This window comes from Perca flavescens, chromosome 7 (genome assembly GCF_004354835.1).
Source record: "Perca flavescens isolate YP-PL-M2 chromosome 7, PFLA_1.0, whole genome shotgun sequence".
NCBI lineage: Eukaryota > Metazoa > Chordata > Actinopteri > Perciformes > Percidae > Perca > Perca flavescens.
Window position 1 is genome coordinate 12,442,633 of NC_041337.1, and position 15,806 is coordinate 12,458,438.

Sequence of the window (15,806 nt, forward strand, 5' to 3'; positions counted from 1 at the left end):
AGACTTAGAACACAAATGCTCTACTGACTGTCAGGGAGTTTGACGACTTTGCAGAGAATGATGACAGTCCGTGTTTCTATAAAAGCGTGGATAAAAATCTGTCACCCTTCTACGGCTCGTGTTATTACACTTACAGCTCTGATAAAAGTACATTGGCTTCTATTAGGTTTGAGAGGAAACAAGAGGAAAACAAACCCAGGCAGCTCTGGCACAAGAAGACAGGGACATGCTGCAGGCCAGGCACTTTTGAAGAACAGAGACAAGATGGAGCAGAGAAGGGATTATTTTATTAAATTTCTGATGCATTTATTTCAACCAGATGATGAAGACTCCCTCAAGAGACAGACGCCTCATTTGTGATGATGATTCAGAATTAATCAGAGCCGCTGCCAAACTTGGCAAGGCAGAGCACCATCAAAAGTGGGGATGAGCACATGATATATTGATTGGGTATTGGCTGCAGAATTAAAGAGCGGAGTAACCAGAGGGAGATGGACAATGATGATTTAGAGGCCTCACCGCCATGAGGCTTTACTGTGTGAGGGCTGCATCCCATTACAGCCACACACAAATGAATTTTAGCCCTTTTGAGGACCAGTAAGGAAATCCCTGAAGCTCATTTCAAGTTTTTGCAAGACTGTTATGGCAGCACGACAAAACAAATAATCATACTATTTTGAATAGTTGAATAGTAACTATGCCGTTAGCCAAGCTGACTTTGTTCTCATAACAACTTTTTATGAAATTCTTTTACAGCTGCTGTAATCATTATATTTATATTAGCAATGGATCACATGGCTACGTGTATGTGAGAAACCCCAGAGCATTATGACCTGCATTAGTCTGCAGTTCCCCTTAACTCTACGGAGCTTGAAAAACCCACTGTACACTACCTGACCAGCAACAAACAATGGACCAAGTAATGCAAATAACTGCTGAACATAGTGGAGCATTTAGAAGCTAAAGAGCCAGATATTTTTCTCAGGAGTTGGTGGAGACCAAAAACCGAGCTAAAAGAAGAGTAAATATTGTACTTACATTTGACAGGTGGAGAGAAATATGACTCTAAATGAATAATTATGTGCTCTGTAACTGCTGGATGTGTAAATAAGCAACTGATGGCTAACAAAAAAATGTTAATGTTATGTTCACAGCTTGTTCCCACTGCCCTCAAGTGGCAAAAAAAAAAAAACAATCACATGCAGGTTTAATTTTTCTCCTCTTTTTTTGTGATGTGTGATTTGATGAATACATTGTTCTTGATGATTTTCTGTTTATAGACATTGATGAGTGCCGTCTTAACAATGGGGGGTGTGACCATGTGTGTCGAAACACAGTGGGAAGCTTTGAGTGCAGCTGCAAGAAAGGCTACAAGCTGCTGACCAATGAGAGAACTTGTCAAGGTAGGTAGCCCTTTTTAGCACCTTTTACCACTTAGATAAAAACACATTTTCCTGTAAGCATGTCCTTAGCACTTTCTTTCTTATATAGAGTGATTTTTGCATTGATTAGCAAGAACGATAAATCCAAAATGTCCTCCTAGAAGTACAAAAATATGCTCCCTCCAGCCTGCAGAAAAGCCAAACCAGGCCTCTCTGGCTTGTTTGTCTGTTATATTTGGTGGTAGCCATCGCTCAGCAGGAGCTGGGAGGAATAGCTGCAGAACAAATAAAGAGTTTGCCATGGCCGAACACAGGTGTGGAGAATTAAAGCACCAACTCTAAAACCTCTGGTTCTTGGATGAATCAAGCCACTACAGAAACATCTGGTGAAAGAAGACAGGCAGGCTAGAACTATGGAGCCGAGCTTAGCCTCTCTCCGAGTGGAAAAACAGATGACATGCTATTTTTTAATTCTCTTTTCTTTATGATGTGGTCGATCAATATCCAGCCTGGTACACATCAATGTCATGCAATGGGTTTAGAATTGCTGCTCTAAATCACACCACTCTGTACGAAGTACAAACATCTTTGTGTTCAATGAAAATATACAGTGTCACTCTGCTTTGTAGCCACTTTCTTGTCCCTTTAAATCTATTTTGGTTGGATGCCTTTCTTTCATTATTTAAAACAGAACAATGCAAAGTTTATTTTGCCATAATAACACAAATAACTGAGAAAATAGGGTCTGTTCATGTAGGAATGCAAATTACAGTTTGTTTTCTGTGGCACCATGCCTTAACCAATTCCATCATGTGCTGTTTGGGTGCACAGGGGCAACTTTGGAACAGTGTTAGCCTTGTTTGGTGCTGTGTGTTTTGTCTGGAGAGAAGGGTTGTGATAAAGCTCACCTCTTGTTGAGTGAGGTGTTGCCAGGCTCACACACACACACACACACACACACTACTGAGTCACCTGTCTGCTCCTTATCCTCTCTTCTCATTCCTTTCATTTCATTGATCGAGAGCCAAGCAAAATATAAGCAGGATCCTTCTCAATAAAGATTCAACTTTTTGTTAATGATTTCTCCTCTGATTCTTGGTGGTTTACTGCAGGTGTTAGTGTGAAAAACTGTGATTAAAGGGGCACTCCAGGGATTAAGTATTGCACTTCCATAAAGTTAGGGAAACCCACAAGAGATTAATTGAAAAAAGAAATGTCAGAATCAAAGCAGCAGTGACATCAGTGACACTTGTATAAACGTTTGCTGTCGCCACAAAGTGTTGAGATGTGTAAACTGAACTCTGGGTTTATCTTGGTTTAAACAGTCATGGTGTTTCCCTGCTGTCAGTGGACCATAGCCAATAAGTCAGGATGGGGCATGCCTGCTGAGCCCCTGTCAGCATTCCTCAAACCTCAACAATCTCCTTCTCACTGCTAATCCACATGAGGGCACTCAGGGAGATGTTCAGATGCCATGTTTTCTCCAGAAGGAACATCTGTGATATAGCTCTTATCTGTTCTCTATTAACAACAGTTTCAGTCAACCTCATATGCCTCCTTCTAGAATTTTGTATTAAGCAAGGATGGAGGTTAAAGGGATGCATTGAGTCCTGACGCACACACAGTCTGATTCAGTGAGTGGGCAGATGAACAGAGAGCAAAGAGAAGAACTAATTGATGGAAACTCTGATTTGTTATTTCCAGTGCAAGTGATATGACTGTTCTCATCTTTCTATGTTCCCCTGCACGTACATCACCCCATGATGCAGTCTTGCCCACCCACTGCATACTTTACCTTAGCCGCCTGGTAAATAAGGGTTGTGCTGTAGGAGTCCCAGATGTCTTCACACATCGACTCTGTAGTGTGGCACAACACAAAACGATATAATGATAAGTTGCAAATCGACTTCTGGCGTCACTTATTGCAACATATTTTGAGGGTAAACTGAGTCACCACGCCTATTTCCCAGAGGGTTTTAGATTCTTCACTTAAAATTGTGCTGAGCAGAATGCTATGCTTATATTTATGCTCAAATGCCAAAAAACAGTAATTTTTGCAACGCCTCATAACAGCGTGTGCAAACCCATGCTGCTCTCATTTGCCACTGCTGTTATGAATCTCCTGGGGCCAGCAGAAGGGACAAACAGCAAGAACTGTACAAGTTTGTTCTTGTAAATGTTTTTCATCTTTATTTGTGGTTACTTTTGACTTCTCTGTATAGAACCAGTGCTTCAGGTTCTGAAACATCATTTCATTTGTTAGATGTTCAAACTAAATTGTTTTTTGTTTTTTTTATAAAAGTGGATTTTTGTATCTAGATAGGTGTAGTTGAGTCATCAACTAAACATTTGGGGACTTCTTTTGTAATCTGATCACTTAATAAACTCTAAATCTCAGCATATTTTCATTTTCTTGATCCTCTCACAACATGCCTGCCACATATTAACCTCAATGATTGTCTTCACTGGTCTGCGCCAACGTCAGCTGTATTGTACATGACGGAATATGCCCAGTTTGAAAATGTGAATATTTTATGCTATGCTAGGCAAGATTTGTGCAGACATTTATCGGTCTGTCATTTTGGTTTCTTTAAGGTAACCCATTATTTAACTGAACTCCTGTAATTGCTGTGAAATACCTGCGTCATCTGTTTGATGGTGGCTGGCGCTGCCTCATAACTAAGAGGTGGTTCAGATAATGTGGATGAAAGCATGATATTCCTGGGAAAATCCTGGGAACCTTACTTAAATTAACCAATTAGACATCCAGCAAAGTTGAAGCACATCCCCATTTTCTCCCCGCCTGGGCTTGACTCAGATTTTTGTTGACATTAAAGGAAACCTTGATCGTAATAAAACCAAATGTCATCCATCTCCTGTAGCTTTATGTATCAATCCTTATAGTCTTTGATCCCATGACATTTATGCGACTTACCAGGATGCACATGTAAAAGAGCAGAAAAGCTCAAAAAGATAAGACAGAGTGGCTACTGACAGGCAGGAAGGAGTTTTTGCAATGTGGGTTTGTAAGTGCAATGAGGCTTACAGGGTCAGAAGGACCTATCTCCTATCTGCATCTCACATATGTATCTCTCATTGATTACAATGATTTTTAAACACGATATCCATATGTCCTCAGAACAAAACAGAAGTCAAATAATGGGTTTTCTAACAATATTGGGTTATTTCTGGGATGGTTAGAAGGAGCAACGTGGAAAGTGATTGGCAGGTTCTATGTGGAGAGAGAAAATGGCACTTCAGCTCCTATTATCAGGTGAAGAGCAGACTTTCCTTTGACTCTGCTGTGGTCGCCTGTTATTTCAAAAATACTTTGAAAAATTCCATTTCAGTGCATTGAATTGGAAAACTAAATGACAGCACGAGGTCAACGACTATACCAAGTACCAAACAGAAGACATCTTGCTTTTCAAAATACACTTTATTTTTTTGTTGCTACGTGATTTGACCAATTGCAATTCATGATAAAAGCTGAAAACAGAAAGAAATATGCTGTGACAGGAGGATGGAAGAGTCCTGTTTGAAGATCATTTTTTGTAATTTGTCGAAATGTTTCTAACACCACGTCTTTTGATCGATACAGATATTGATGAGTGCTCTTTTGACCGCGCCTGTGACCACTTCTGTATCAACTCTGCCGGGAGTTTCCAGTGCCTCTGTCATAAAGGCTACATCCTCTACGGCCTGGCACACTGTGGAGGTGAGCCAGCACGCCTTGTCTTGATGTAAATCTCCTGTCCCTCGCTCTTCCTTTGCATCCCACACCTCTTTGCTAATCCTTCATTAGATGCTCTGATGTTTGGCAGGAAAAACATAACTAGACTTAAAATAAAAATAATCTTGTTGTTTTAAATTTCTACTAACAGCCTACAAAAAGCTCCCTGCAATATGCGGTGTATAAGAAAGAAAGAAACGGACAGTTTTAGCTGATGAATTAAAGTTTTTTTTAGACAACTGCTGATTCATTTTCAAAGCATACTTTAGTCTTTTAGTTCTGGTTTCCCTTATCTTTAGGTAGTGATTGTGTTAGCCATGCTGGCGATGTGGCTCTAGAGATGGCAATGTTAGCAAGATGGTCAGTCCATCACTTTGGTCCAGACTGAAATATCTCAACAACATTTGAAAAGATTACCATGAAATTTTATACAGACGTTCACGGTCCCCAGAGGATGAATCCTGAGATCCCCTGACTGTTCCTCTAGCACCACCATAAGGTTGCTATTTGTGGCTTTGAGTGAAATTTCTCAACAACTGTTGTTACTTTTTAGGCACCAACCGAATTGCCTATAAAGTATTGAGTATCAAAAAATGCCTCGTCATTCAATACCCAATTTCAATACCTAAGGAGTAAATCTCATCAGAGTCCGTGAGCCAATTAGCACGCAGCATGCTTCTACCAAGATCTAATAATGCTTGTGAATGGCTGTATAATGTTACACGTAGTAGAGACATGCAGGAAAATATCTACCTTACACAAGGAAGGCTTTGTAATTGCTTTTTGTTAAAATGGATTTTATAAAATTGTTATCAAAAAAAGTATCACTCAGGTACCAGTATCAAAGTCATGGTATTGATATCGGGACCGATATTGAATATTTTTTACTGACCCAGCCCTATCCGGTACACACATTCTTGTTCCCCACAGATAGACTTGTATACATTTGGTGTTCCCTATAATTTTCTTGAAGCACCAAGCACCTGCAAAAAATATTCAAATCTATCTCTCCTGTACTTTTTGTTAAGTGGTAATTAGCAATTGATAGCATGCTTGCATGCAAAACCATGATGATGAACATGGTAAACATTATACCTTCTAAACATAAAAAAACCTGTTAGCATCGTCACTGTAAGCATGTTAGCATGCTGAGGTTAGCATGTAGCTCAAAGCATTGCTGTAAAGTCCCACAGAGCTGCTTAAGTAGGCTGCAGACTTTGTCTTGTTAGATAATGTATGAAAGTCTACTTCACTAGTCAACTTAAAACATAACATAAACATAAACAATTTTTTTTTAAATAAAAGCAATTTTAAGTTCCACATCTGACACTTTCCTTCTTAACAGCAAGTTATTCATACTAAAGAAACAAAGTCTTCACAGTGTAAGTGTCTTATTGTTCATCTTTTCACCAGCTGGGTCTGGATGTCACTTAAAAAAGTCCCTGCATGCAGCTGCATTCTTGTGCAATAACAAGATGTAACTAAATGATGGATAATCTTTCTCAAGCCAGATTTAAGTCTCTGAAAGTTGATTTTGAAATCAATTGAAAAGAGCTGAAACAGGTGGCTGCCTGGAAGGCAGAAAATCAATCTCAAGAACTTATGCTACACTTGGCAGTAATGTAGCGTGTAGGTGATTTGTGCTCTAGTTAACAGACTAAAACATGAAAAAACGCCGTTATGGTTCTTCAAGGTAGAGTATATGACCAGGTTCATTAAACATTAGCAGGTACCTACAGTACTCTGATGTGGAACAGAGAGCCGAAGCAGCTTTTGGTTTCAGGAGGAGGTGTGTGGGGGCGCGTCAGATCTGCCTGGCAGGCAGCAAGAGGCCCGCCAGAGCACATCAGGGTGTTGCGGCGGCCCTTTGATGGCGTGTGTATCACCAGTCAGAATCTGCTGCTGTCTCCAGCGCCTCAGGGCTCAGAGACAGAGAGAGAGAGAGAGAGAGAGAGACAGCATATGCACTTGAAATACATAGCTTTGCAGTGATTTGTTCTGTTTTTTTGTCTGTGGTTTGACAGGTCTACTGATCAGGAATGTTGCAACAGAATGTAGAATAAGGAATGAGACTATAGAGAGGTAAAGTGTAGATGTATGGGATCATGAGGTCTGGACAAACACAACAGTGCAATTAGTTACACCCTCAAAAAGTAAAATATGGGACTGTCTTACTGCAGCATGCCCAACTGAGGACCTTTGCACGTTATACCAGTCTTTCTCCCCATGTTTCCTGTCTGTATCTGTACTGTCACAATCTAATTGGTTTTCTACTATGCAAGTGCCACATACAGGAGGTTTAGAGTGTTATGCAAATTCATTGAAGCGTCCCAGCAATAAATACCTCCTTTTTGAAGCTCATATAATGCTTCGGTGAAACTGATTCAGAGAGATGGTTGCAATGCTGCTGGATTGTGTTATATTGTAAGGGGTGTTTTTTTTTTATTTTTTATCTCATCCACCCCCTGTATGTATGGTTAGAATTACACAAACAGTATTTTGGAATGGGTCTAAAAGGTTCATGGGATCCATTCCACACACAGGCAGTTGTATTAGCTGTCACTCCAGGTAATAAAGCACCAGAATTGGATTTGTTGGGCTTTTACTCACATGATGGACTGTGATCAGGCCACACTGAGCTGCTGAGTGGAGAGAAGATGGTCAGGCGTAAGTGACTCTCTATACCATTGTTGAGAAAGAAGGTGATGAATGATTTCCTCTCACTTTTCATCGGCGCTGTCGGAACTGTTAGATAACCCCAGAGATTTATGGCACTCCCTGTTGTACTTTCTCACTCCCGACCATAACCAAGGTTATGTTATTCCCTTTGTGGTTTATCAACTGAAATATAACTGCCAAACAATCTAGAAAGCTGTGCTCAGTGTTTAACAGTAGACTCACCCTAAACAAACCCAATTAGGTCAGTGACCTGCTGTCAAGCATTGTGCCAAGGCCTGTTAACATTCCTCCCAAGTGAGAGTATATCCAGCCATTTTTCCTCTCGGCTAGCAAAACAATCTAATCTTATCTGGTAAGAAAATAGACTCGGAGCAGTTGTGACTAAATACTTTGGAAGTATATTTGGAACCTCATTTGATCCAGCCAACATTGACCTCAACAGAAATGCTTTCCTCTGGTACTGACAAATGTATGTATACATAGATCAAAGAGAAATACAGAATGAGAGTTTAAGTTGATATCTTAACAGTTAATTGGATAAAATGCAGATAAAGCTTTCCACACTGTGTTTCGTGAAAATTCCTCTTAAAATCTCACATTACGGTGTTTGGACTGGGAGTTTCTGATGTTGATGATTAAGCACGCAAAATGAATAAAATTCAAAGATGGCAAGATGGCAAGATTTCCAACATTACACAAAGCAATTGTTGAGTCTAAATTTAATTTTTGTTGATTTCTTACTTGACTCATCTCTGCTCTCTTCTGTATGAGCACGCAAAGAAAAAGACTCTGAAGAAAGGTCAGAATACATCTATTTGGTTACACTTCAAGTAAGGGAGGAACAAAGAAATCAAAACAACAGTTGCTGGCAGATGAGCTGCGCTTCCATCAGATATTCATTAGAGTTCTTTGTCCTTTAAATTGAGTGCTTTGATTCAGAGGATAAGCAGCGCACCTCTCACAACATTTCCAAGCAGCTCTGGATACACGTCGCTGTTGATGAAGTCATCATCTTCTTTAGAGAGTGCAGATGCACGCAGACAGTTTTTATTCAGGGTGAATAATTGAATGAGACAAGGAAGAGCATTTTATATCAGCAGGCCAGATCATCAATCACTGCCATTATCTTTGTCTCTTTCCCGATGTCTCCGCCACTTGTCTGCAGCCTGCCGCATCCTCAGCTCTACCCACTAAACTCATTTTCAGTCTGGCATCAATGGCGGCCAGCCTGCATCTGGATCCTGGATGCTTTTAGTGCTTTTTTCTTTTTAGCTCAGCATGTGTTTGAAAAGGTGAATGCTTACCACAAGTCTTCCTCACTGATAAGCAAAGAGGTTTTGACCATAAAATTGAATGTGGCTGGCTACATCAAAACGAAGAATCACTTTTGTTTACACGCAAGCACATTAATCTTCCTAGAATGTGACGCTCTGACAGGATGAAGTGATCTGACCTCTCCCCGTTCACAGCTGTGATCTCACTCATTGGACAGTTTCTCTTTCATTTTAAATTCACTGACCACGTTGTTTCTTAGTGTTTCTGGTTTTATAATGGAAATCCGTTTACTCACTCTTAATATTTTATATTTCAAAGTAGGCTTGTACAATTAGCCATTTTAGTGACACATATGTGCGTCCACTAAATGTCTATATGTTAACATATTTATTCACAGATATTGATGAATGCAGTATAAACCGCGGAGGTTGTAAATACGGCTGCATCAACCGTCTGGGGAGCTACGACTGTACCTGTCCACCCGGGTACAAGCTGCACTGGAACAGGAAAGACTGTGTTGGTATGTAGCAGCACTGCCCCCCTGTGGTTAATTCACTGACACACACTCAAAGTGCCTCTGTTTCCTCATACCAGTGTCTGGGTGATTTCTCTCACTCTCTCTGCTTTCTTTGCCAACAGTGTGTGATTCTGTGTGGGTTTTATTTTTTTTCCTCAGAGCTGGTGAAATGTCCTCTTGGACTGATGGCACCAAAGGCTACTCTTGCCTGTAGCAAGACGGGCAAAAAAGAGAGCTGCTCTCTTACCTGTGTCTCTAAGGCTCACTATCTGGCAGGTAAGTCGCCCACAGTGAGCATTCAATCACGAAAAAAACACCAAACACAAGTCATTTCAAACATTTGCCTGACTTATTTTGTTTGTGTGTGACCCCTTTGCAGAGTCTGACAACAGCTACTCAGTCAGTTGTGGTATCCCCGTCCTCAGAGGGAAGTCCCCTGCGAGGCTCAACTCCAGCAGCAGTCAGAGCTGCATAGGTTCGCTGCCCTCCAGATCTTTATAACAAACACTTTGCGACAATCAGTCAATCACAGACGGTCTTTCTTTGCTGTGGCAGCAGTGTGATGTTGCAGTGTGCTCCTACCCACTGTGCTGTGTTTGTCTGTAGAGACTTTGGCCCCTCCAGTGAAGCAGACGGCTTCTTTCAAGATTAAAAACGCCAAATGTCACCTGCACCCGAGGCTGACCGGCAGGACGGAGGACAGAGGACGGACACTTGGACCAGGTCAGTCTTAATCTGTGTGTGCTGCTGTATACATATGCTATAACAGCATATATGCTTTATGCTGTTATTTATAAACATTTATTACACGGCTTTCTTGACTACTCAATTCTGATTATTGTATGGTCTGTTATTTCTGAATAGCAAACCGTTGCTGAGAATAACGTACCTTGCTAGGGAAGCCGTTCTGATGATAGACTTACGAAGGACCATTTTTAAAATCAATAAAACATTTTTTAATCAATATTTTGTGTCAAATTATGGATTTCTTTAGTAACTAGCTGTGTAATAAGATACTCCGCTTCGCGTTCTGCATCACCCCTGTTGGGGTTTAACTTGCAATATTGACCCACTTGCTCTACATTAATGCCTTACTTAAAGGGATATTCAGTATAATTTATATAGCTGAAACAATTAATTGGTTAGTTGAAAAATTTGCTCCAACTTTTTTGATAATTAATTATTTGTCTTAAACATTTTTTAAGGAAAAATGCCAAACATTCAGTGGTACCAGTAAGGTTTGGCTGTTTTTCTTTGTCATATAAGATTTATATTTTTGAGGTTTAAATTGACAAATAAAACAATCTGGTTTTGGTCAATTACAATGTGCATTTTTCACAATTTTCTAACACTTTATAGACAAAACAATTAATCGAGAAAATAATTAAAATTATATACCTTAACTCTCAAACATGAATTATTATTTATTGATGTGTGATTGGGGTGTACTGATATCATGTTGTCCACAGGAGGGGGGCAGCCCTGCAGCAACTGCTTGGTGACATTTGTCAACCTCAAATGCGACTCCTCTAAGAAAGCTAAAGGTCGACGTGCTCGCAACCCCTCTAACAAGGAGGTAACACGCATTACTTTGGAGCTGGAAGCTGAGGTCAAACCTGGAGACACTACGGGTCAGTAATCTCATTTACTGTATACTGTGTATAATAAGTTTTTACAATAAAGTCTAAAAATGTATTATTTTATTTGACTGAAACACAGGATGTTGTTATTTAATCATAAACAGGGAGTTGCAATCTCAGCTGCCTGAGGCAGCGTATGGAGAAACAGGTTAAGACGTATATCAAGGCTCTGAAGAAGTCCATCAACCAGGAGCGCTTCCTGATCCGAGTTGCTGGTTTGGAATACGAGGTGGCCCAGAAACTTCCCCAGGCTGCCCCGAGTCAGGAGAACTGCGGGCCGGGCTGGGAGAGAGATAGTGGCCGATGTGGTAAGACTGGACATCTGGACCGAGAGTGTTGGATGGGCTAATTTACTGTCATGTGATGTTAATGTCATCTCAAGCCATATGCTGTCATAACCTGCAACACAAGACACTCAGTGTCCACTTTATTAGGGATGCTGTTATGGTGCCTATAATGTTCAGTTTTTGTTCAGTTTTGTTTCTGATATTCTGCTTCCCTTATGTATTTAAATAGGGAGGACAAAAAAATTAGAAGCCCCACAATAAAATGTAGTCCAGTACACCACCACCAAGTTTTATGACCTCGGTAATAACCATATAAATGAATTTAAACATATCCGATAACATCAACTAAAATTGGCATTATGTGCTTTGTAAAGGTAGATGTTACAGTGTGTACTGTTTGTATAGTACATTATATATTCAAGTTTACTGAGTCAATGAGGTTTTTTTTATTGATTAAAGTGAAGTGTGTCCTCCTATCTCTGACTGAAGCCGTTGTGGATGTTCTCTTAGTCAGATGCTTGTCGGGGTCTTACTACCATGGTGAGCAGGAGCGCTGCGTCCAGTGTCCGCCCGGCACTTTTCAGGAGAAGGAGGGGCAGCTTGCCTGTGACCTCTGCCCCGGCAGTGACGGCCACGGGCCTGTCGGGGCACGGAACATCTCCTCTTGTGCAGGTAGCCTAGTTTAAGGTCCCAGGGAAAATGTTACAGTGAACATGTATTTATGGTCCTGCGAGGGGCTGATTTTCTTAGTAAAACTTCTCTTGATGTTCTACAAATCTAATCCAGGCCAGTGTCCAACGGGGTCCTTTTCCAGTGATGGTTTCAAACCGTGTCAGGCGTGCCCTCATGGCTCCTACCAACCAGATTTGGGACGGACCCTGTGCTTCCCCTGTGGGGGAGGACTAGGCACCAAACGGGAAGGTGCCAGCTCCTTCCATGATTGTGAAGTTAAAGGTCAGCTTGTGCTCTTTTTATACAGCTAAAAAACTGTTCTCAAATAATTTAGCAAAACCTTCTTTACTTAATGTGTATCTTTATTTCTACCATGCAGTCCAGTGTTCTCCAGGTCATTACTACAACACCACAGTACACCGGTGTATCCGCTGCCCAGTGGGGACGTATCAGACAGAGTTCAGACAGAACTACTGCATTTCCTGCCCTGGGAACACCACCACTGATTTTGATGGTGCCACAAGTGTTTCGCAGTGCAAGAGTGAGTGTGAAAAATCCTGTTTTGTGTTGTCAGATTTCTTAAACACGAGCTGAAGACTAATTTGGTTTGTTTGTACACGTCTAGACAGGCAATGTGGTGGCGAGATGGGCGAATTCATGGGTTACATTGAGTCGCCCAACTATCCCGGTAATTACCCTGCTAATGTGGAGTGTATTTGGAACATCAACCCGCCCAGCAAGCGCAAGATCCTAATTGTGGTGCCGGAGATTTTCCTGCCCTCGGAGGACGAGTGTGGAGATGTGCTGGTTATGAGGAAGAACTGTGAGTTTCCAGTTGATGTTTCAATGGAATTTAGTGGTTATACTGTAATATAATTACATCATCCATTGTCCTCTCTGTGCTACATTCAGGGTCGGCTACATCCATCACCACCTACGAGACATGTCAGACGTACGAGCGGCCCATTGCCTTCACAGCTCGCTCCAGACGTCTCTGGATTAACTTCAAGTCCAACGAGGCCAACAGCGCCAGAGGCTTTCAGATCCCCTATGTTACTTATGATGGTATGTAGTGTGCTTATTTATCACACTAGCAGTCTGTCTGTTTCATATCGCTCTCAAACTCATGACAAACTGTTTTGATCAGGATCCCTAAACTTAATTAGACTTTTATTAGAGTTGTGAATAATATGTAATAATAATAGCTTTTTTTATATGGCATTTTTAAAAGCCAGTTACACAATGAATCACAAAAGACATATAATTATCTATGTATGTAGAAGTATAAAATACAAATAATATAAAACAAGGAGAAATTTACCAAATTAAGTTAAAAGGAACAAATGCAGTAGAAGCACAAAATAAAACAATTTAAGAAACTGCAATTCTAAAATACTGTATTTCGAGGAGAGATTTAAATGAAGATAAAGAGCTATCTTGCCTGATCTCATCAGGCAGCTCATTCCAGAGTCGAGGGCTCTGACTGCAAAAGTCTGGTCTCTTCTAGCCTCGCTTTAAGGATTTTTAATAAAGACCTAACTGAAGATCTCAGGCTTGAAGTCAGAAATATAGTCAGATGTACTCAGCTGGACATTTTACAGTTTAATAAACTTGTCAGTACAATCTATGTAATTGCAACACTCTAAATTACTTAAAGCACATCTGTTTTGTAATTTTTTGTTACTTATCGGCCAACATATACGCTGATGTGATATACGTACTGTATATGAAATAAGATAGTAGCCAGTGGTAGAAGAAGTATTCAGATTCTTTACTTCACTAAAAGTAACAATACCACACCATGAAAATACTCCATTACAAGTCCTGCATTCAAAACTTAACTGAAGTAAAAGTACTGTACCAGTCAAAGGTTTGGACATGCTTTGCAACATGCTACCTGTGACTGGTACTGTATATTATCAGCAAAATTGTCTTAAAGTATTAAAGTAAAACGTAAATGCTTCAGTCAAATCAGTGTTTTACTATTATATTTGATTTTTTTGGATTAATATTACTGCTGCATTAAAGTGCTCATATTATGCTAATTTTCAAGTTCATAATTGTATTTAGAGGTTATATCAGAATAGGTTTACATGGTTTAATTTTCCACAAACACCATATTCTTGTTTGCTGCAGCTCCTCTTTTCACCCTCTGTGTTGAGCTCTCTGTTTTAGCTACAGAGTGAGGCATCTCACTTCTGTTCTAATCTTTGTTGGGACTTGGGAGTCGTACATGTGCAGTAGCTAGGTAAGGACTACTAGCCAGTCAGAAGCAGAGTATGAGGACGAGCCACACTAGCAGCTAGGCGAGCATTATAACGTGTGTTACAAAGTGACGCATGTTTGTCTCTGAAGTAAAGGCTGGACTACAATAGAGCTGTTTGGAGCAGTTTGTGAACAGTGTTTTCTGTTGGAGATGGTAAGTCCCTTTGGGGTGGACTTTGGGATTTTTCACTTTGTAAACCTATTACATGCATAAAAAAGATATATAACACAATAAAGGAAAGGGAAAAAAAAGCATAATATGAGCACTTGTTACAACTTGTTGTTACTATGTTACATTTTACTGCCTTGGATGTTTATTGTTGTGCTAATTTTAACTCCTTTATATACTGTTGGGCAGTTTAATCTAGTGCAATGCATCATAAACAGAATGTGTTTGTAGCATCGCTGTCCTGTGAGAACGAAATATCTCAAAAAAGTTTCATAAGAAAAACAGCTGTTTTCAGCGTTGTGACGATGCATTTCCACCTTATCTAACAGGGTTTTTGAATTTATTTATTTTAAATTTAGTTTATTTATCTTAAGAAATAGGAGAATTTTCTCAAAACAAGCTGAAGGTTTAAAGTGTTCCTTTATCCCAAAAAATAATCACATTAGGAGATACAAGGTTTTCACTGGGCAGGAAGGGGATGAAAAATTGTGAAATGAAAGGTAACTAGTAACTTAAACTGTCAGACAAAAATATAGTTTAGTAAAAGTACAATATTTGCCTCTGAGATGTAGTGGAGTAGAAGTATAAAGTTGCAGAAAAAGGAAATGTTAAATGTACTTAGTTACATTCCACCACTCCCTTCATCTGCCTGTCCAACCTATGGGTTTAGCTCTATTCCCAACATTGTCCTGGTGACTCTTCATAATCCACAGCCCTCTACTTTCCACCAAGTCGTCACTATGGCAACTGTTGACTGTCTTCTGTGGTTTACCAAAGTTATTTCTCATTACTGTGAGCGTCACAAACAAAATCACTGGCATTGTATTGTGACGGAGGTAAAAATCTCTCGAAATTTGGTGATACTAAGTACATTCTTTCACAGTGGTGTATTATTATTTCATCACGTAACTTGTTTTGGATACGGATGGCCTGCTTTCATCATTTCATGACGTGACTAGTAGTAACTTCTTGTGTTGTTTTTATAAATTCAGAGGACTATGAACAGCTCGTAGAGGACATAGTGCGAGATGGAAGACTCTATGCCTCAGAAAACCATCAAGAAATCCTCAAGGTGAGCAGTTTTAAGTCTTACTGCGTTGATGTCTGGCTTCACATCTTGTTGGTACAATAAGAGCACCTGGGAGAGGCAACTGTTAACCAATAAGCTGTACCTGTGTTCGGCTAAA

At 40.1% G+C, this 15,806-nt stretch overlaps 1 protein-coding gene across 2 annotated transcripts in view; it reads left to right on the forward strand.

Moving 5' to 3' along the window:
* The window catches only part of scube3 (signal peptide, CUB domain, EGF-like 3), a 79,654-nt gene that overhangs the window by 60,904 nt on the left and 2,944 nt on the right, over window positions 1–15,806 (forward strand). For both annotated transcript variants that reach the window (XM_028581901.1, XM_028581902.1), the window contains 14 exons: window positions 1,281–1,403; window positions 4,984–5,100; window positions 9,467–9,589; window positions 9,746–9,862; window positions 9,966–10,061; window positions 10,193–10,309; window positions 11,056–11,217; window positions 11,331–11,534; window positions 12,024–12,185; window positions 12,300–12,467; window positions 12,565–12,726; window positions 12,811–13,008; window positions 13,098–13,250; window positions 15,612–15,691. In XM_028581901.1, the coding sequence (XP_028437702.1) occupies window positions 1,281–1,403; window positions 4,984–5,100; window positions 9,467–9,589; window positions 9,746–9,862; window positions 9,966–10,061; window positions 10,193–10,309; window positions 11,056–11,217; window positions 11,331–11,534; window positions 12,024–12,185; window positions 12,300–12,467; window positions 12,565–12,726; window positions 12,811–13,008; window positions 13,098–13,250; window positions 15,612–15,691 (1,982 nt within the window). The remainder of the gene's footprint in view (window positions 1–1,280; window positions 1,404–4,983; window positions 5,101–9,466; window positions 9,590–9,745; window positions 9,863–9,965; window positions 10,062–10,192; window positions 10,310–11,055; window positions 11,218–11,330; window positions 11,535–12,023; window positions 12,186–12,299; window positions 12,468–12,564; window positions 12,727–12,810; window positions 13,009–13,097; window positions 13,251–15,611; window positions 15,692–15,806) is intronic.